This window comes from Oncorhynchus mykiss, chromosome 28, assembly GCF_057628025.1.
Source record: "Oncorhynchus mykiss isolate SJ-2025 chromosome 28, ASM5762802v1, whole genome shotgun sequence".
Lineage (NCBI taxonomy): Eukaryota > Metazoa > Chordata > Actinopteri > Salmoniformes > Salmonidae > Oncorhynchus > Oncorhynchus mykiss.
In genome coordinates this window covers 44369719-44391287 of record NC_143049.1, presented here as the reverse complement: position 1 = coordinate 44391287, position 21569 = coordinate 44369719, and the positions used below count along the sequence as shown (strand labels likewise).

General features: G+C 42.4%; 1 protein-coding gene across 2 annotated transcripts in view; it reads left to right on the top strand.

The window, feature by feature from the left end:
* Positions 1–21569, top strand: part of LOC110508271 (pituitary adenylate cyclase-activating polypeptide type I receptor) — an 81868-nt gene that overhangs the window by 47583 nt on the left and 12716 nt on the right. For both annotated transcript variants that reach the window (XM_090226136.1, XM_090226137.1), the window contains exons 9-10: positions 3973–4033; positions 13132–13201. In XM_090226136.1, the coding sequence (XP_090082262.1) occupies positions 3973–4033; positions 13132–13201 (131 nt within the window). The remainder of the gene's footprint in view (positions 1–3972; positions 4034–13131; positions 13202–21569) is intronic.

Genomic DNA, 21569 nt, shown 5'->3' with positions numbered 1-21569 from the left:
TTCCCGACACCACACTCCAAGGGCCCTCACCCTCGGAGTGTGGTATCTGCTGGTTGAACCCAATGTCACGGCCCTCATCTTCTGGTTGAGCCCAATGTCACGGCCCTTATCTGCTGGTTGAACCCAATGTCACGGCACTTATCTGCTGGTTGAACCCAATGTCGTTGTCCTCATCTTCTGGTTGAGCCCAATGTCACGGCCCTTATCTGCTGGTTGAACCCAATGTCACGGCACTTATCTGCTGGTTGAACCCAATGTCACAGCCCTTATCTGCTGGTTGAACCCAATGTTGTTGTCCTCATCTGCTGGTTGAGCCCAATGTCACAGCCCTTATCTGCTGGTTGAACCCAATGTCGTTGTCCTCATCGTCTGGTTGAACCCAATGTCGTTGTCCTCATCTTCTGGTTGAGCCCAATGTCATTGTCCTCATCTGCTGGTTGAGCCCAATGTCGTTGTCCTCATCTGCTGGTTGAACCCAATGTCACGGCCCTTATCTCCACCCTTGTGTTTCCTGAGGAGAGGCTCCTCTCCACCCTTGTATACCTCCTTGTCCACCAGTATGTCTTTTGATCTCACGTTGTACATCTCTTAAAGCCTGTTTATCACCCTCAGCATAAACTGCCTTCTTCCTATCAAGTTGTGATTTTAGATGTTTTGATACCCAAGGCTTATTGTTAAGGAAGATTTTATAGGTTTTAGTAGGAACAACTGACTCAACACAGAAGTTAACAGTCTGAAACAACATCTGTGAGTTCGTCAAGATCAGAGCTGCTGTCCTCAAATACCTACTACATAGTACAGTCAAAACTCCCCTGGAGACCAAATACCTCCCACATGGGACAGTCAAAACACCCTGGAGACCAAATACCTCCCACATAGTACAGTCAGAACACCCTGGAGACCAAATACCTCCCACATAGTACAGTCAAAACACCCCTGGAGACCAGATACCTCCCACATAGAACACTCAAAACACCCTGGAGACCAAATACCTCCCACATAGTACAGTCAAAACACCCTGGAGACCAAACACCTCCCACATAGTAGTCAAAACACCCTGGAGACCAGATACCTCCCACATAGTAGTCAAAACACCCTGGAGACCAGATACCTCCCACATAGTACAGTCAGAACACCCTGGAGACCAGATACCTCCCACATAGTAGTCAAAACACCCTGGAGACCAGATACCTCCCACATAGTAGTCAAAACACCCTGGAGACCAGATACCTCCCACATAGTACAGTCAGAACACCCTGAAGACCAAATACCTCCCACATAGTACAGTCAAACCACCCCTGGAGACCAAATACCTCCCACATGGTACAGTCAAAACACCCCTGGAGACCAAATACCTCCCACATAGTACAGTCAGACCACCCCAGGAGACCAAATACCTCCCACATGGTACAGTCAAAACACCCCTGGAGACAAGTGATACTGTTGTCGTTCCAGATCTGGACAGTTTCAACTGTGGGTTTCTCCCTCTCCAGGAGCCGACAGTAGGTTAGCCTGAGGTAGTTTTAACTGTGGATTTCTCCCTCTCCAGGAGCCGACAGTAGGTTAGCCTGAGGTAGTTTTAACTGTGGGTTTCTCCCTCTCCAGGAGCCGACAGTAGGTTGGCCTGAGGTAGACCACAATGTGGTCTGATGTCCCCAGGGGAGGTTTGGTGGTGGCAGAAAACGCATTTGGTATTGTCCCATAGCACAAATCAAGAGTGTTATTTTTCGTAGTGTGACATTTCACATACTGGTGGTATGTGCGCAGGACACGTTTAAAATCCCCTAAAATAAATGTTGGTGCGTCGGGGGAGATGGATTCCAGTTTCTGTGACAGATTATGAATCATCTCTGATGCCTTTGTTATATTAGCTTTAGATTGAATGTACACAACGGTAACAGACAATTGGGGGAACTCACGGGGCAGAAAGTAGGGCAGATAGTAGGGCAGATAGTAGGGCAGATAGTAGGGCAGCTAGTAGGGCAGATAGTAGGGCAGATAGTAGGGAAGAGGGGCAGATAGTAGGGTCGCAGTGACACAGAAAGCAGTTCAATATCGGGGGTACAGAGTCTCTCTCTTACCAGGATCCATTTATACCACTGGTCCCTGACGAGCAGGCAGACGCCCCCGCCGTGAAGTTTCCCTGTGACTGTCAGATCACGGTCCGCTCTGACCAGAGTGAAGCCGGCCGGCTCCACTTCCCTGTCTGGGGCTCTGTCATCCAGCCAAGTCTCAGTCAACGCCAGCAAACAGGCCTCCCGATATTCGTGTTGGAAGCGCAGATTGGCTGACAGCTCATCCACTTTCCCCCTCAGTGACCTGGCATTAATCAGAAGGTGGTGGGTAAGAGAAGTCTTTGTCTGATTCCCCCGCGTTTTCCACATTTGCATTTGGGATTGTAATCCACTCACAGACAATCAGGGATTAGATGTGCCATTGGGATATCCATCGCGTTTGTGTTTGAGTTGCATTGAACTGCTGTATTGGATTCCGTTGCCAGCAGCGTTTTCATCATTTAGTCCGTTTGTACACCAACAACAAGATCAGTCCAACATCCCACCACTGTGAATCCATGGTTGGCAGATTGTTTGTAAACTAAGTGTACAAATTAAAAACATAAAAGAACGCCACACTAAACGCCACGCCACACTGCAGGTCGCACCAGAGCCGTGCCCAACACTGGTTGAACCCAATGTCACGGCCCTTATCTGCTGGTTGAACCCAATGTCACAGCCCTTATCTGCTGTTTGAACCCAATGTCGTTGTCCTCATCTTCTGGTTGAACCCAATGTCACAGCCCTTATCTGCTGGTTGAACCCAATGTCACAGCCCTTATCTGCTGGTTGAACCCAATGTCACAGCCCTTATCTGCTGGTTGAACCCAATGTCACGGCCCTTATCTGCTGGTTGAACCCAATGTCACGGCCCTTATCTGCTGGTTGAACCCAATGTCACGGCACTTATCTGCTGGTTGAACCCAATGTCACGGCCCTTATCTGCTGGTTGAACCCAATGTCACGGCACTTATCTGCTGGTTGAACCCAATGTCACAGCCCTTATCTGCTGGTTGAACCCAATGTCGTTGTCCTCATCTTCTGGTTGAACCCAATGTCACAGCCCTTATCTGCTGGTTGAACCCAATGTCACAGCCCTTATCTGCTGGTTGAACCCAATGTCGTTGTCCTCATCTTCTGGTTGAACCCAATGTCACGGCCCTTATCTGCTGGTTGAACCCAATGTCACGGCACTTATCTGCTGGTTGAACCCAATGTCACAGCCCTTATCTGCTGGTTGAACCCAATGTCGTTGTCCTCATCTTCTGGTTGAACCCAATGTCACGGCCCTTATCTGCTGGTTGAACCCAATGTCACGGCCCTTATCTGCTGGTTGAACCCAATGTCACGGCACTTATCTGCTGGTTGAACCCAATGTCACGGCACTTATCTGCTGGTTGAACCCAATGTCGTTGTCCTCATCTTCTGGTTGAACCCAATGTCACGGCCCTTATCTGCTGGTTGAACCCAATGTCGTTGTCCTCATCTTCTGGTTGAACCCAATGTCACGGCCCTTATCTGCTGGTTGAACCCAATGTCACAGCTCTTATCTGTTGGTTGAGCCCAATGTCACGGCCATTATCTGCTGGTTGAACCCAATGTCACAGCTCTTATCTACTGGTTGAACCCAATGTCACAGCCCTTATCTGCTGGTTGAACCCAATGTCACAGCTCTTATCTACTGGTTGAACCCAATGTCACAGCTCTTATCTACTGGTTGAACCCAATGTCACAGCTCTTATCTACTGGTTGAACACCTTGCTCTTCTATGTCTGAACATCAATGTGTTCAGGTTTCAGGTCAGCTTCCTCATCTGTTCTCTCTGTCTTCAGGATTCAGATCAGATTCTTCATCTGTTCTCTCTGTCTTTAGGTTTCAGATCAGATTCCTGATCTGTTCTCTCTGTCTGTGTGTTTAGGTACTCCCACCATTTGTGTAACTGTCTGGGCTGCTCTGAGGCTTCACTTTGACGACACAAGGTACGTCCAAACCAGGGTTACATCTTTACATGACTCATGTAAAGATGTTTACAACAGACCTAGGAACTGCACATTCACTGTCTGTTTATACCTCAATAACAAACGTGTGAACTTTTGAATAAAGAAAGTCTGCACATGACATTTTAATGTAATTCCTTTAGCCTGTACCAGGTATTTTAATGTACTTCCTTTAGCCTGTACCAGGTATTTTAATGTACTTCCTTTAGCCTGTACCAGGTGAAGGTTTTTAATGTACTTCCTTTAGCCTGTACCAGGTGAAGGTATTTTAATGTAATTCCTTTAGCCTGTACCAGGTGAAGGTTTTTAATGTAATTCCTTTAGCCTGTACCAGGTGAAGGTATTTTAATGTAATTCCTTTAGCCTGTACCAGGTATTTTAATGTACTTCCTTTAGCCTGTACCAGGTGAAGGTTTTTAATGTACTTCCTGTAACCTGTACCAGGTGAAGGTTTTTAATGTACTTCCTTTAGCCTGTACCAGGTGAAGGTATTTTAATGTAATTCCTTTAGCCTGTACCAGGTGAAGGTTTTTAATGTAATTCCTTTAGCCTGTAGAAGGTATTTTAATGTACTTCCTTTAGCCTGTACCAGGTGAAGGTTTTTAATGTAATTCCTTTAGCCTGTACCAGGTGAAGGTTTTTAATGTAATTCCTTTAGCCTGTACCAGGTGAAGGTATTTAATGTAATTCCTTTAGCCTGTACCAGGTATTTTAATGTACTTCCTTTAGCCTGTACCAGGTGAAGGTATTTAATGTAATTCCTTTAGCCTGTACCAGGTATTTTAATGTACTTCCTTTAGCCTGTACCAGGTATTTTAATGTACTTCCTTTAGCCTGTACCAGGTGAAGGTATTTTAATGTAATTCCTTTAGCCTGTACCAGGTGAAGGTTTTTAATGTAATTCCTTTAGCCTGTACCAGGTGAAGGTATTTTAATGTAATTCCTTTAGCCTGTACCAGGTGAAGGTATTTTAATGTAATTCCTTTAGCCTGTACCAGGTGAAGGTTTTTAATGTAATTCCTTTAGCCTGTACCAGGTATTTTAATGTACTTCCTTTAGCCTGTACCAGGTGAAGGTTTTTAATGTAATTCCTTTAGCCTGTACCAGGTGAAGGTTTTTAATGTAATTCCTTTAGCCTGTACCAGGTGAAGGTATTTAATGTAATTCCTTTAGCCTGTACCAGGTATTTTAATGTACTTCCTTTAGCCTGTACCAGGTGAAGGTATTTAATGTAATTCCTTTAGCCTGTACCAGGTATTTTAATGTACTTCCTTTAGCCTGTACCAGGTGAAGGTATTTAATGTAATTCCTTTAGCCTGTACCAGGTATTTTAATGTACTTCCTTTAGCCTGTACCAGGTGAAGGTATTTAATGTAATTCCTTTAGCCTGTACCAGGTATTTTAATGTACTTCCTTTAGCCTGTACCAGGTATTTTAATGTGCTTCCTTTAGCCTGTACCAGGTATTTTAATGTACTTCCTTTAGCCTGTACCAGGTGAAGGTATTTTAATGTACTTCCTTTAGCCTGTACCATGTGAAGGTATTTTAATGTACTTCCTTTAGCCTGTACCAGGTATTTTAATGTACTTCCTTTAGCCTGTACCAGGTATTTAATGTACTTCCTTTAGCCTGTACCAGGTATTTTAATGTACTTCCTTTAGCCTGTACCAGGTGAAGGTATTTTAATGTACTTCCTTTAGCCTGTACCAGGTGAAGGTATTTTAATGTACTTCCTTTAGCCTGTACCAGGTATTTTAATGTACTTCCTTTAGCCTGTACCAGGTATTTTAATGTACTTCCTTTAGCCTGTACCAGGTATTTTAATGTACTTCCTTTAGCCTGTACCAGGTATTTTAATGTAATTCCTTTAGCCTGTACCAGGTATTTTAATGTCATTCCTTTAGCCTGTACCAGGTATTTAATGTACTTCCTTTAGCCTGTACCAGGTATTTTAATGTACTTCCTTTAGCCTGTACCAGGTGAAGGTATTTTAATGTACTTCCTTTAGCCTGTACCAGGTGAAGGTTTTTAATGTACTTCCTTTAGCCTGTACCAGGTGAAGGTATTTTAATGTAATTCATTTAGCCTGTACCAGGTGAAGGTATTTTAATGTAATTCCTTTAGCCTGTACCAGGTGAAGGTATTTTAATGTAATTCCTTTAGCCTGTACCAGGTATTTTAATGTACTTCCTTTAGCCTGTACCAGGTGAAGGTTTTTAATGTACTTCCTGTAACCTGTACCAGGTGAAGGTTTTTAATGTACTTCCTTTAGCCTGTACCAGGTGAAGGTATTTTAATGTAATTCCTTTAGCCTGTACCAGGTGAAGGTTTTTAATGTAATTCCTTTAGCCTGTACCAGGTATTTTAATGTACTTCCTTTAGCCTGTACCAGGTGAAGGTTTTTAATGTAATTCCTTTAGCCTGTACCAGGTGAAGGTTTTTAATGTAATTCCTTTAGCCTGTACCAAGTGAAGGTATTTAATGTAATTCCTTTAGCCTGTACCAGGTATTTTAATGTACTTCCTTTAGCCTGTACCAGGTGAAGGTATTTAATGTAATTCCTTTAGCCTGTACCAGGTATTTTAATGTACTTCCTTTAGCCTGTACCAGGTATTTGAATGTACTTCCTTTAGCCTGTACCAGGTGAAGGTATTTTAATGTAATTCCTTTAGCCTGTACCAGGTGAAGGTTTTTAATGTAATTCCTTTAGCCTGTACCAGGTGAAGGTATTTTAATGTAATTCCTTTAGCCTGTACCAGGTGAAGGTATTTTAATGTAATTCCTTTAGCCTGTACCAGGTGAAGGTTTTTAATGTAATTCCTTTAGCCTGTACCAGGTATTTTAATGTACTTCCTTTAGCCTGTACCAGGTGAAGGTTTTTAATGTAATTCCTTTAGCCTGTACCAGGTGAAGGTTTTTAATGTAATTCCTTTAGCCTGTACCAGGTGAAGGTATTTAATGTAATTCCTTTAGCCTGTACCAGGTATTTTAATGTACTTCCTTTAGCCTGTACCAGGTGAAGGTATTTAATGTAATTCCTTTAGCCTGTACCAGGTATTTTAATGTACTTCCTTTAGCCTGTACCAGGTGAAGGTATTTAATGTAATTCCTTTAGCCTGTACCAGGTATTTTAATGTACTTCCTTTAGCCTGTACCAGGTGAAGGTATTTAATGTAATTCCTTTAGCCTGTACCAGGTATTTTAATGTACTTCCTTTAGCCTGTACCAGGTATTTTAATGTACTTCCTTTAGCCTGTACCAGGTATTTTAATGTACTTCCTTTAGCCTGTACCAGGTGAAGGTATTTTAATGTACTTCCTTTAGCCTGTACCAGGTGAATGTATTTTAATGTACTTCCTTTAGCCTGTACCAGGTATTTTAATGTACTTCCTTTAGCCTGTACCAGGTATTTTAATGTACTTCCTTTAGCCTGTACCAGGTATTTTAATGTACTTCCTTTAGCCTGTACCAGGTATTTTAATGTAATTCCTTTAGCCTGTACCAGGTATTTTAATGTCATTCCTTTAGCCTGTACCAGGTATTTTAATGTACTTCCTTTAGCCTGTACCAGGTATTTTAATGTAATTCCTTTAGCCTGTACCAGGTGAAGGTATTTTAATGTACTTCCTTTAGCCTGTACCAGGTATTTTAATGTACTTCCTTTAGCCTGTACCAGGTATTTAATGTACTTCCTTTAGCCTGTACCAGGTATTTTAATGTACTTCCTTTAGCCTGTACCAGGTGAAGGTATTTTAATGTACTTCCTTTAGCCTGTACCAGGTGAAGGTATTTTAATGTACTTCCTTTAGCCTGTACCAGGTATTTTAATGTACTTCCTTTAGCCTGTACCAGGTATTTTAATGTACTTCCTTTAGCCTGTACCAGGTATTTTAATGTACTTCCTTTAGCCTGTACCAGGTATTTTAATGTAATTCCTTTAGCCTGTACCAGGTATTTTAATGTCATTCCTTTAGCCTGTACCAGGTATTTTAATGTACTTCCTTTAGCCTGTACCAGGTATTTTAATGTACTTCCTTTAGCCTGTACCAGGTATTTTAATGTACTTCCTGTAACCTGTACCAGGTGAAGGTATTTTAATGTCATTCCTTTAGCCTGTACCAGGTGAAGGTATTTTAATGTAATTCCTTTAGCCTGTACCAGGTGAAGGTATTTTAATGTCATTCTTTTAGCCTGTACCAGGTGAAGGTTTTTAATGTCATTCCTTTAGCCTGTACCAGGTGAAGGTTTTTAATGTAATTCCTTTAGCCTGTACCAGGTGAAGGTTTTTAATGTACTTCCTTTAGCCTGTACCAGGTGAAGGTATTTTAATGTACTTCCTTTAGCCTGTACCAGGTGAAGGTTTTTAATGTACTTCCTTTAGCCTGTACCAGGTATTTTAATGTCATTCCTTTAGCCTGTACCAGGTGAAGGTATTTTAATGTAATTCCTTTAGCCTGTACCAGGTGAAGGTTTTTAATGTAATTCCTTTAGCCTGTACCAGGTATTTTAATGTACTTCCTTTAGCCTGTACCAGGTGAAGGTTTTTAATGTAATTCCTTTAGCCTGTACCAGGTGAAGGTTTTTAATGTAATTCCTTTAGCCTGTACCAGGTGAAGGTATTTAATGTAATTCCTTTAGCCTGTACCAGGTATTTTAATGTACTTCCTTTAGCCTGTACCAGGTGAAGGTATTTAATGTAATTCCTTTAGCCTGTACCAGGTATTTTAATGTACTTCCTTTAGCCTGTACCAGGTGAAGGTATTTAATGTAATTCCTTTAGCCTGTACCAGGTATTTTAATGTACTTCCTTTAGCCTGTACCAGGTGAAGGTATTTAATGTAATTCCTTTAGCCTGTACCAGGTATTTTAATGTACTTCCTTTAGCCTGTACCAGGTATTTTAATGTACTTCCTTTAGCCTGTACCAGGTATTTTAATGTACTTCCTTTAGCCTGTACCAGGTGAAGGTATTTTAATGTACTTCCTTTAGCCTGTTCCATGTGAAGGTATTTTAATGTACTTCCTTTAGCCTGTACCAGGTATTTTAATGTACTTCCTTTAGCCTGTACCAGGTATTTAATGTACTTCCTTTAGCCTGTACCAGGTATTTTAATGTACTTCCTTTAGCCTGTACCAGGTGAAGGTATTTTAATGTACTTCCTTTAGCCTGTACCAGGTGAAGGTATTTTAATGTACTTCCTTTAGCCTGTACCAGGTATTTTAATGTACTTCCTTTAGCCTGTACCAGGTATTTTAATGTACTTCCTTTAGCCTGTACCAGGTATTTTAATGTACTTCCTTTAGCCTGTACCAGGTATTTTAATGTAATTCCTTTAGCCTGTACCAGGTATTTTAATGTCATTCCTTTAGCCTGTACCAGGTATTTTAATGTACTTCCTTTAGCCTGTACCAGGTATTTTAATGTAATTCCTTTAGCCTGTACCAGGTGAAGGTATTTTAATGTACTTCCTTTAGCCTGTACCAGGTATTTTAATGTACTTCCTTTAGCCTGTACCAGGTATTTAATGTACTTCCTTTAGCCTGTACCAGGTATTTTAATGTACTTCCTTTAGCCTGTACCAGGTGAAGGTATTTTAATGTACTTCCTTTAGCCTGTACCAGGTGAAGGTATTTTAATGTACTTCCTTTAGCCTGTACCAGGTATTTTAATGTACTTCCTTTAGCCTGTACCAGGTATTTTAATGTACTTCCTTTAGCCTGTACCAGGTATTTTAATGTACTTCCTTTAGCCTGTACCAGGTATTTTAATGTAATTCCTTTAGCCTGTACCAGGTATTTTAATGTCATTCCTTTAGCCTGTACCAGGTATTTTAATGTACTTCCTTTAGCCTGTACCAGGTATTTTAATGTACTTCCTTTAGCCTGTACCAGGTATTTTAATGTACTTCCTGTAACCTGTACCAGGTGAAGGTATTTTAATGTCATTCCTTTAGCCTGTACCAGGTGAAGGTATTTTAATGTAATTCCTTTAGCCTGTACCAGGTGAAGGTATTTTAATGTCATTCTTTTAGCCTGTACCAGGTGAAGGTTTTTAATGTCATTCCTTTAGCCTGTACCAGGTGAAGGTTTTTAATGTAATTCCTTTAGCCTGTACCAGGTGAAGGTTTTTAATGTACTTCCTTTAGCCTGTACCAGGTGAAGGTATTTTAATGTACTTCCTTTAGCCTGTACCAGGTGAAGGTTTTTAATGTACTTCCTTTAGCCTGTACCAGGTATTTTAATGTCATTCCTTTAGCCTGTACCAGGTGAAGGTTTTTAATGTACTTCCTTTAGCCTGTACCAGGTGAAGGTATTTTAATGTACTTCCTTTAGCCTGTACCAGGTGAAGGTATTTTAATGTCATTCCTTTAGCCTGTACCAGGTGAAGGTTTTTAATGTACTTCCTTTAGCCTGTACCAGGTGAAGGTATTTTAATGTACTTCCTTTAGCCTGTACCAGGTGAAGGTTTTTAATGTACTTCCTTTAGCCTGTACCAGGTATTTTAATGTCATTCCTTTAGCCTGTACCAGGTGAAGGTTTTTAATGTACTTCCTTTAGCCTGTACCAGGTATTTTAATGTCATTCCTTTAGCCTGTACCAGGTGAAGGTTTTTAATGTACTTCCTGTAACCTGTACCAGGTGAAGGTTTTTAATGTACTTCCTTTAGCCTGTACCAGGTGAAGGTATTTTAATGTAATTCCTTTAGCCTGTACCAGGTGAAGGTATTTTAATGTCATTATTTTAGCCTGTACCAGGTGAAGGTATTTTAATGTACTTCCTTTAGCCTGTACCAGGTGAAGGTATTTTAATGTACTTCCTTTAGCCTGTACCAGGTGAAGGTTTTTAATGTACTTCCTTTAGCCTGTACCAGGTATTTTAATGTCATTCCTTTAGCCTGTACCAGGTGAAGGTTTTTAATGTACTTCCTGTAACCTGTACCAGGTGAAGGTTTTTAATGTACTTCCTTTAGCCTGTACCAGGTGAAGGTATTTTAATGTAATTCCTTTAGCCTGTACCAGGTGAAGGTATTTTAATGTACTTCCTTTAGCCTGTACCAGGTATTTTAATGTACTTCCTTTAGCCTGTACCAGGTATTTAATGTACTTCCTTTAGCCTGTACCAGGTATTTTAATGTACTTCCTTTAGCCTGTACCAGGTGAAGGTATTTTAATGTACTTCCTTTAGCCTGTACCAGGTGAAGGTATTTTAATGTACTTCCTTTAGCCTGTACCAGGTATTTTAATGTACTTCCTTTAGCCTGTACCAGGTATTTTAATGTACTTCCTTTAGCCTGTACCAGGTATTTTAATGTACTTCCTTTAGCCTGTACCAGGTATTTTAATGTAATTCCTTTAGCCTGTACCAGGTATTTTAATGTCATTCCTTTAGCCTGTACCAGGTATTTTAATGTACTTCCTTTAGCCTGTACCAGGTATTTTAATGTACTTCCTTTAGCCTGTACCAGGTATTTTAATGTACTTCCTGTAACCTGTACCAGGTGAAGGTATTTTAATGTCATTCCTTTAGCCTGTACCAGGTGAAGGTATTTTAATGTAATTCCTTTAGCCTGTACCAGGTGAAGGTATTTTAATGTCATTCTTTTAGCCTGTACCAGGTGAAGGTTTTTAATGTCATTCCTTTAGCCTGTACCAGGTGAAGGTTTTTAATGTAATTCCTTTAGCCTGTACCAGGTGAAGGTTTTTAATGTACTTCCTTTAGCCTGTACCAGGTGAAGGTATTTTAATGTACTTCCTTTAGCCTGTACCAGGTGAAGGTTTTTAATGTACTTCCTTTAGCCTGTACCAGGTATTTTAATGTCATTCCTTTAGCCTGTACCAGGTGAAGGTTTTTAATGTACTTCCTTTAGCCTGTACCAGGTGAAGGTATTTTAATGTACTTCCTTTAGCCTGTACCAGGTGAAGGTATTTTAATGTCATTCCTTTAGCCTGTACCAGGTGAAGGTTTTTAATGTACTTCCTTTAGCCTGTACCAGGTGAAGGTATTTTAATGTACTTCCTTTAGCCTGTACCAGGTGAAGGTTTTTAATGTACTTCCTTTAGCCTGTACCAGGTATTTTAATGTCATTCCTTTAGCCTGTACCAGGTGAAGGTTTTTAATGTACTTCCTTTAGCCTGTACCAGGTATTTTAATGTCATTCCTTTAGCCTGTACCAGGTGAAGGTTTTTAATGTACTTCCTGTAACCTGTACCAGGTGAAGGTTTTTAATGTTCTTCCTTTAGCCTGTACCAGGTGAAGGTATTTTAATGTAATTCCTTTAGCCTGTACCAGGTGAAGGTATTTTAATGTCATTCTTTTAGCCTGTACCAGGTGAAGGTATTTTAATGTACTTCCTTTAGCCTGTACCAGGTGAAGGTATTTTAATGTACTTCCTTTAGCCTGTACCAGGTGAAGGTTTTTAATGTACTTCCTTTAGCCTGTACCAGGTATTTTAATGTCATTCCTTTAGCCTGTACCAGGTGAAGGTTTTTAATGTACTTCCTGTAACCTGTACCAGGTGAAGGTTTTTAATGTACTTCCTTTAGCCTGTACCAGGTGAAGGTATTTTAATGTAATTCCTTTAGCCTGTACCAGGTGAAGGTATTTTAATGTCATTCTTTTAGCCTGTACCAGGTGAAGATATTTTAATGTACTTCCTTTAGCCTGTACCAGGTGAAGGTATTTTAATGTACTTCCTTTAGCCTGTACCAGGTGAAGGTTTTTAATGTACTTCCTTTAGCCTGTACCAGGTGAAGGTATTTTAATGTAATTCCTTTAATAGCCTGTACCAGGTGAAGGTATTTAATGTAATTCCTTTAATAACCTGTACCAGGTGAAGGCTATATCACAGCCTAATATATTTATTTATTATCGCTGATGTGATGTCATCGTTTAGAACCTTATAATATGTATAATAATAATTGTGTCCCAAACGGAGCCCTATTCCCTATATAGTGCACTATTCCCTATATAGTGCCCTATTCCCTATGGGCCCTGGTCATACGCACTATAAAGGGCATAGGTTGCCTTTTGGGACAATATCACTCTCACCCCCTGCTGTGTCTCTTGTCCTGTACCCTGTAGTTGCTGGGATACCAACAACACCACTGCCCTCTGGTGGGTGATCAAGGGACCTACGGTCGTCTCCATCATGGTGGGTGGAACAGGCTTTATTTTATCACGGCTGACCCAAATGGAACCCTATTCCCTAGATCAGTGGTTCTCAAACTGTGGGTCAAAGGGTCGTGCGGGGGGGTGGGGACGCTGAGTTTCAGGAACTCAGTCTCAGGCTTTCAACTTCCTCTTGAAAGTAGTAATAGTAGAATACACAAGGTTTAGTTCTTCCTCTTAGACCTTAGAGAGCTATTATATAACGGTGGTAGACCTGATAACCAACGACGATGAGAGCTTGAGCTATTATATAGCTGTGGTAGACCTGATAACCAATGATGATGAGAGCCTGAGCTATTATATAACGGTGGTAGACCTGATAACCAATGACGATGAGAGCCTATAGGGAGGAGGTCAGAGACCTGATAACCAACAATGATGAGAACCTGAGCTATTATATAACGGTGGTAGACCTGATAACCAATGACGATGAGAGCCTGAGCTATTATATAACTGTGGTAGACCTGATAACCAATGATGATGAGAGCCTGAGCTATTATATAACGGTGGTAGACCTGATAACCAATGACGATGAGAGCCTATAGGGAGGAGGTCAGAGACCTGATAACCAACAACGATGAGAACCTGAGCTATTATATAACGGTGGTAGACCTGATAACCAATGACGATGAGAGCCTGAGCTATTATATAACTGTGGTAGACCTGATAACCAACAACGATGAGAGCCTATAGGGAGCAGGTCAGAGACCTGGCAGTGTGGTGCCAGGACAACAACCTCTCCCTCAATGTCCCTCTGTAGCGCCTTATGGTCAGATGCTGAGCAGTTACCATACCAGGTGGTGATGCAAGAGGTCAGGATGCTCTCGATGGTGCAGCTGTAGAACTTTTTTGAGGATCTCATGCCAATCTCCTGAGGGGGAAAAGGTTTTGTCGTGCCCTCTTCACGTCTGTCTTGGTGTGTTTGGACCATGAGAGCTCGTTGGTGATGTGGACACCAAGGAACTTGAATCTCTCGACCTGCTGCACTGCAGCCCCGTTGTTGTTAATGGGGGCCTGTTCGGCCCACCTTTTCCTGTAGTCCACGATCAGCTCCTTTGTCTTGATCACATTGAGGGAGAGGTTGTTGTCCTGGCACCACACTGCCAGGTCTCTGACCTGCTCCCTAAGGGCTGTCTCATCGTTGTCAGTGATCAGACCTACCACTGTTTTGTCGTCATCAAACTTAATGATGATATTAGAGTCGTGTTTGGCCAAGCAGTCGTGGGTGAACAGGGAGTACAGGAGGGAATTGAGCACGAACCCCTGAGGGGCCCCCGTGTTGAGGATCAGCGTGGCAGATGTGTTGTTACCTGGGGGGCGGCTCGTCAGGAAGTCCAGGATCCAGTTGCAGAGGGAGGTGTTTAGTCCCAGGGTCCTTAGCATAGTGATGAGTTTTGAGGTCACTATGGTGTTGAACGCTGAGCTGTAGTCGATGAACAGCATTCTCACATAGGTGTTCCTTTTATCCATGTGGGAAAAGGCAGTGTGGGGTGCAATAGAGACTGCATCACCTGTGGATTTGTTAGGGCGGTATGTGAATTGGAGTGGGTCTAGGGTTTCTGGGATGATGGTGTTGATGTGAGCCATTACCAGCCTTTCAAAGCACTTCATGGCTACCGATGTGAGTGCAAGAGGTCAGTAGTCATTTAGACAGGTTACCTTCGCTTCTTTGGTCACAGGGACTATGGTGGTCTACTTGAAACATGTAGGCATTACAGACTCGGACAGGGAGATGTTGAAGATGTCAGTGAAGACACTTGCCAGTTTTTATCTTATTTTGTATTTCACCTTTATTTAACCAGGTATTTATATATATATATAACCCTTTATTTAACCATGTATTTATATATATATATAACCCTTTATTTAACCAGGTATTTATATATATAACCCTTTATTTAACCAGGTATTTATATATATATATATATAACCCTTTATTTAACCAGGTATTTATATATATTACCCTAACCCTTTATTTAACCAGGTATTTATATATATAACCCTAACCCTTTATTTAACCAGGTATTTATATATATAACCCTTTATTTAACCAGGTATTTATATATATAACCCTTTATTTAACCAGGTATTTATATATATAACCCTTTATTTAACCAGGTATTTATATATATAACCCTAACCCTTTATTTAACCAGGTATTTATATATATAACCCTTTATTTAACCAGGTATATATATATATAACCCTTTATTTAACCAGGTATATATATATATAACCCTTTATTTAACCAGGTATTTATATATATATAACTCTAACCCTTTATTTAACCAGGTATATATATATATAACCCTTTATTTAACCAGGTATTTATATATATATAACCCTAACCCTTTATTTAACCAGGTATTTATATATATAACCCTAACCCTTTATTTAACCAGGTATTTATATATATAACCCTTTATTTAACCAGGTATTTATATATATAACCCTTTATTTAACCAGGTATTTATATATATAACCCTAACCCTTTATTTAACCAGGTATTTATATATATAACCATAACCCTTTATTTAACCAGGTATTTATATATATAACCCTTTATTTAACCAGGTGTTTATATATATAACCCTTTATTTAACCAGGTATTTATATATATATAACCCTAACCCTTTATTTAACCAGGTAGGCCAGTTGAGAACAAGTCCTCATTTACAACTGTGACCTGGCCAAGATAAAGCAAAGTAGTTAGACAAAAACAACAACACACAGTTACACATAAACAAACGTACAGTCAAACACACAAAATAAAATAAAAATGAAAGTATATATGTACAGTGTGTGCAAATGTAGAAGATTAGGGAGGAAGGCAATAAATAGGCCATAGAGGTGAAAATAATTACAATTTAGCATTAACACTGGAGTGATAGATGTGCAGATGACGATGTGCAAATAGAGATACTGGGGTGCAAAAGAGCAAGAGGGTAAGTAATAATATGGGATGAGGTAGTTGGGTGGTCTATTTACAGATGGGCTGTGTACAGCTTTAGAGATTTTTGCAATTCGTTCCAGTCATTGGCAACAGAGAACTGGAAGGAAATGCCAAAGGAAGTGTTGGCGGGGTGTTGCTATGGTCACCAGTGAGCTGAGATAAGGTGGGGCTTTACCTAGCAGAGACTTATAGATGACCTGGTGCCAGTGGGTTTGGCGACGGATATGTAGTGAGGGCCAGCCAACGAGAGCATACAGGTCGCAGTGGTGGGTAGTATATGGGGCTTTGGTGATAAAAACAGATGGCACTGTGATAGACTAAATCCAGTTTGCTGAGCAGAGTGTTGGAGGCTATTTTATAGATGACATCACCGATGTCAAGGATTGGTAGGATAGTCTGTTTTATGAGGGTATGTTTGACAGCATGAGTGAAGGAGGCTTTGTTGCGAAATAGGAAGCCGATTCTAGATTTAATTTTGGATTGGAGATGCTTAATGTGAGTCTGGAAGGAGAGTTTACAGTCTAACCAGACACCTAGGTATTTGTAGTTGTCCACATATTCTAGGTCAGAACCGTCCGGAATAGTGATGCTTGTCGGGCTGGAGGGTGCGGGCAGCGATCGGTTGAACAGCATGCGTTTAGTTTTACTAGCGTTTAAGAGCAGTTGGAGGCCACGGAAGGAGAGTTGTATGGCATTGAAGCTCGTCTGGAGGTTAGTTAACACAGTGTCCAAAGAAGGACCAGATGTATACAGAATGGTGTCGTCTGCGTAGAGGTGGATCAGAGAATCACCAGCAGCAAGAGTGACATCATTGATATATACAGAGAAAAGAGTCGGCCCGAGAATTGAACCCTGTGGCACCCCCACAGAGACTGCCAGAGGTCCGGACAACAGGCCCTCCGATTTGACACACTGAGCTCTATCTGAGAAGTAGTTAGTGAACCAGGCCAGACAGTCATTTGAGAAATCAAGGTTATTGAGTCTGCCGATAAGAATGCGGTGATTGACTGAGTCGAAAGCCTTGGCCAGGTCGATGAAGACGGCTGCACAGTACACAGTCTTTTATCGATGGTGGTTATAATATTGTTTAGGACCTGAGCGTGGCTGAGGTGAACCCATGACCAGCTCGGAAACCAGATTGCATAATGGAGAAGGTACGGTGGGATTCGAAATGGTCAGTGATCTGTTTGTTAACTTGGCTTTCAAAGACTTTAGAACGGCAGGGCAGGATGGATATAGGTCTGTAATAGTTTGGGTCTAGAGGCAGGGCAGGATGGATATAGGTCTGTAATAGTTTGGGTCTAGAGGCAGGGCAGCATGGATATAGGTCTGTAACAGTTTGGGTCTAGAGGCAGGGCAGGATGGATATAGGTCTGTAATAGTTTGGGTCTAGAGGCAGGGCAGGATGGATATAGGTCTGTAATAGTTTGGGTCTAGAGGCAGGGCAGGATGGATATAGGTCTGTAACAGTTTGGGTCTAGAGGCAGGGCAGGATGGATATAGGTCTGTAATAGTTTGGGTCTAGAGGCAGGGCAGGATGGATATAGGTCTGTAATAGTTTGGGTCTAGAGGCAGGGCAGGATGGATATAGGTCTGTAACAGTTTGGGTCTAGAGTTTCTCCCCCTTTGAAGAGGGGTATGACCGCTGCAGCTTTCCAATCTTTGGGGATGAAAGAGAGGTTGAATAAGCTAGTAATAGGGGTTGCAACCATTTCTGCGGATAATTTTAGGAAGAGAGGGTTCTGATTGTCTAGCCCAGCTGATTTGTAGGGATCCATATTTTGCAGCTCTTTCAGAACATCGGGTGAAGGAGAAGCGAGGGGGCAAGTTGCTGCCGGGGGTGTTGAGATGTTGGCCGGGGTAGGGGTAACCAGGTGGAAAGCATGGCCAGCGGTGGAAGAATTGCTTATTGAAATGATCGATTATCGTAGATTTAACGGTGGTGACAGTGTTTCCTAGCCTCAGTGCAGTGGGCAGCTGAGAGGAGGTGCTCTTATTCTCCATGGACTTTACAGTGTCCCAAAACGTTTTGGAATTTGTGCTACAGGAAGCAAATTTCTGTTTGAAAAAGCTAGCCTTAGCTTTCCTATCTGACTAAGTGTATTAGTTCCTGACTTCCCTGAAAAGCTGCGAATCGCGGGGGCTGTTCGATGCTAATGCAGAACGCCACAGGATGTGTTTTGTGCTGTTCAAGGACAGTCAGGTCTGGAGTGAACCAAGGGCTATATCTGTTCCTGGTTCTACATTTTTTGAAAGGGGCTTGCTTATTTAAGATGGTGAGGAAAGCACTTTTAAAGAGCAACCAGGCATCCTCTACTGACGGGATGAGGTCAAAATCCTTCCAGGATACCCGGGCCAGGTCGATTAGAAAGGCCTGCTTACAGAAGTGTTTTAGGGAGCGTTTGACCGCGGACCCATTACGCACACAGGCAATGAGGCAGTAATCGCTGAGATCCTGGTTGAAGACAGCGGAGGTGTATTTGGAGGGCAAGTTGGTCAGGATAATATCTATGAGGGTGCCCATGTTTACGGATTTAGGGTTGTACCTGGTGGTTTCCTTGATAATTTGTGTGAGGTTGAGGGCATCTAGCTTAGATTGTAGGACTGCTGGGGTGTTAAGTATATTCCAGTTCAGGTCACCTAACAGAACGAACTCTGAAGATAGATGGGGGCAATCAATTCACATATGGTGTCCAGGGCACAGCTGGGAGCTGAGGGGGGTCTATAACAGGCGGCAACAGTGAGAGACTCACATATGGAATATATTGTTTGGCTACCCGGGGGATGGGCCTAGCTCAAGGCTAGTTCCAGGCTAACTGGTGCTTGCTTCGGGACAGAGACGATAGACAGGAGTAGCCACTCGGATAGCGAGCAGTATAAGGCCATAGGCAAATAAGAAAATGCTCATCCAGAGGCGGTGCTCCTAGTGGCCGGGAACCTTAAATTAGTTTTACCTAATTTCTGTGCAACCAGAGGAAAACAAATTGTAGACCACTTTCACTCACCCTCCATTTGGTAAATCTGACAATAGTTCTATCCTCCTGATTTCTGCTTACAAGTGAAAACTAAAGCAGGAAGTACCAGTGACTCGCTGGATACTGAAGTGGTCAGATGACGCAGATGCTAAGCTACAGGACTGTTTTGCTAGCACAGGCTGGAATATGTTCTGGGATTCATCCCATGGCATCGAGGAGTATACTACCTCAGTATAGATCCAAACGGCTTAACAGTTTCTAGCCCCATAAGACTGCTGAACAGCTAATCAAATGGACTATTTACAATCAATTTACTCCTACCTACATGTACATATTACCTCAGTTACCTCTACTAATCTGTACCCTCGCACATTGACTCGGTACCGGTACCCCCTGAATATAGCCTCCACATTGACTCTGTACCGGTGCCCCCTGTATATAGCCTCCACATTGACTCTGTACCGGTACCCCCTGTATATAGCCTCCATATTGACTCGGTACCGGTACCCCCTGTATATAGCCTCCACATTGACTCTGTACCGGTACCCCCTGTATATAGCCTCCACATTGACTCTGTACCGGTACCCCCTGTATGTAGCCTCCACATTGACTCTGTACCGGTACCCCCTGTATATAGCCTCCACATTGACTCTGTACCGGTACCCCCTGTATATAGCCTCCACATTGACTCTGTACTGGTACCCCCTGTATATAGCCTCCACATTGACTCTGTACCGGTACCCCCTGTATATAGCCTCCACATTGACTCTGTACCGTAATACCCTGTATATAGCCTCCACATTGACTCTGTACCGGTACCCCCTGTATATAGCCTCCACATTGACTCTGTACCGTAATACCCTGTATATAGCCTCCACATTGACTCTGTACCGGTACCCCCTGTATATAGCCTCCACATTGACTCTGTACCGTAATACCCTGTATATAGCCTCCACATTGACTCTGTACCGGTACCCCCTGTATATAGCCTCCACATTGACTCTGTACCGTAATACCATGTATATAGCCTCCACATTGACTCTGTACCGGTACCCCCTGTATATAGCCTCCACATTGACTCGGTTCCGGTACCCCCTGTATATAGCCTCCACATTGACTCGGTTCCGGTACCCCCTGTATATAGCCTCCACATTGACTCTGTACCGTAATACCCTGTATATAGCCTCCACATTGACTCTGTACCGGTACCCCCTGTATATAGTCTCCACATTGACTCTGTACCGGTACCCCCTGTATATAGCCTCCACATTGACTCTGTACCGGTACCCCCTGTATATAGCCTCCACATTGACTCTGTACTGGTACCCCCTGTATATAGCCTCCACATTGACTCTGTACCGGTACCCCCTGTATATAGCCTCCACATTGACTCTGTACCGTAATACCCTGTATATAGCCTCCACATTGACTCTGTACCGGTACCCCCTGTATATAGCCTCCACATTGACTCTGTACCGTAATACCCTGTATATAGCCTCCACTTTGACTCTGTACCGGTACCCCCTGTATATAGCCTCCACATTGACTCTGTACCGTAATACCCTGTATATAGCCTCCACATTGACTCTGTACCGTAATACCCTGTATATAGCCTCCACTTTGACTCTGTACCGGTACCCCCTGTATATAGCCTCCACATTGACTCTGTACCGTAATACCCTGTATATAGCCTCCACATTGACTCTGTACCGGTACCCCCTGTATATAGCCTCCACATTGACTCTGTACCGTAATACCCTGTATATAGCCTCCACATTGACTCTGTACCGGTACCCCCTGTATATAGCCTCCACATTGACTCTGTACCGTAATACCCTGTATATAGCCTCCACATTGACTCTGTACCGGTACCCCCTGTATATAGCCTCCACATTGACTCTGTACCGTAATACCATGTATATAGCCTCCACATTGACTCTGTACCGGTACCCCCTGTATATAGCCTCCACATTGACTCGGTTCCGGTACCCCCTGTATATAGCCTCCACATTGACTCGGTTCCGGTACCCCCTGTATATAGCCTCCACATTGACTCTGTACCGTAATACCCTGTATATAGCCTCCACATTGACTCTGTACCGGTACCCCCTGTATATAGTCTCCACATTGACTCTGTACCGGTACCCCCTGTATATAGCCTCCACATTGACTCTGTACCGGTACCCCCTGTATATAGCCTCCACATTGACTCTGTACTGGTACCCCCTGTATATAGCCTCCACATTGACTCTGTACCGGTACCCCCTGTATATAGCCTCCACATTGACTCTGTACCGTAATACCCTGTATATAGCCTCCACATTGACTCTGTACCGGTACCCCCTGTATATAGCCTCCACATTGACTCTGTACCGTAATACCCTGTATATAGCCTCCACATTGACTCTGTACCGGTACCCCCT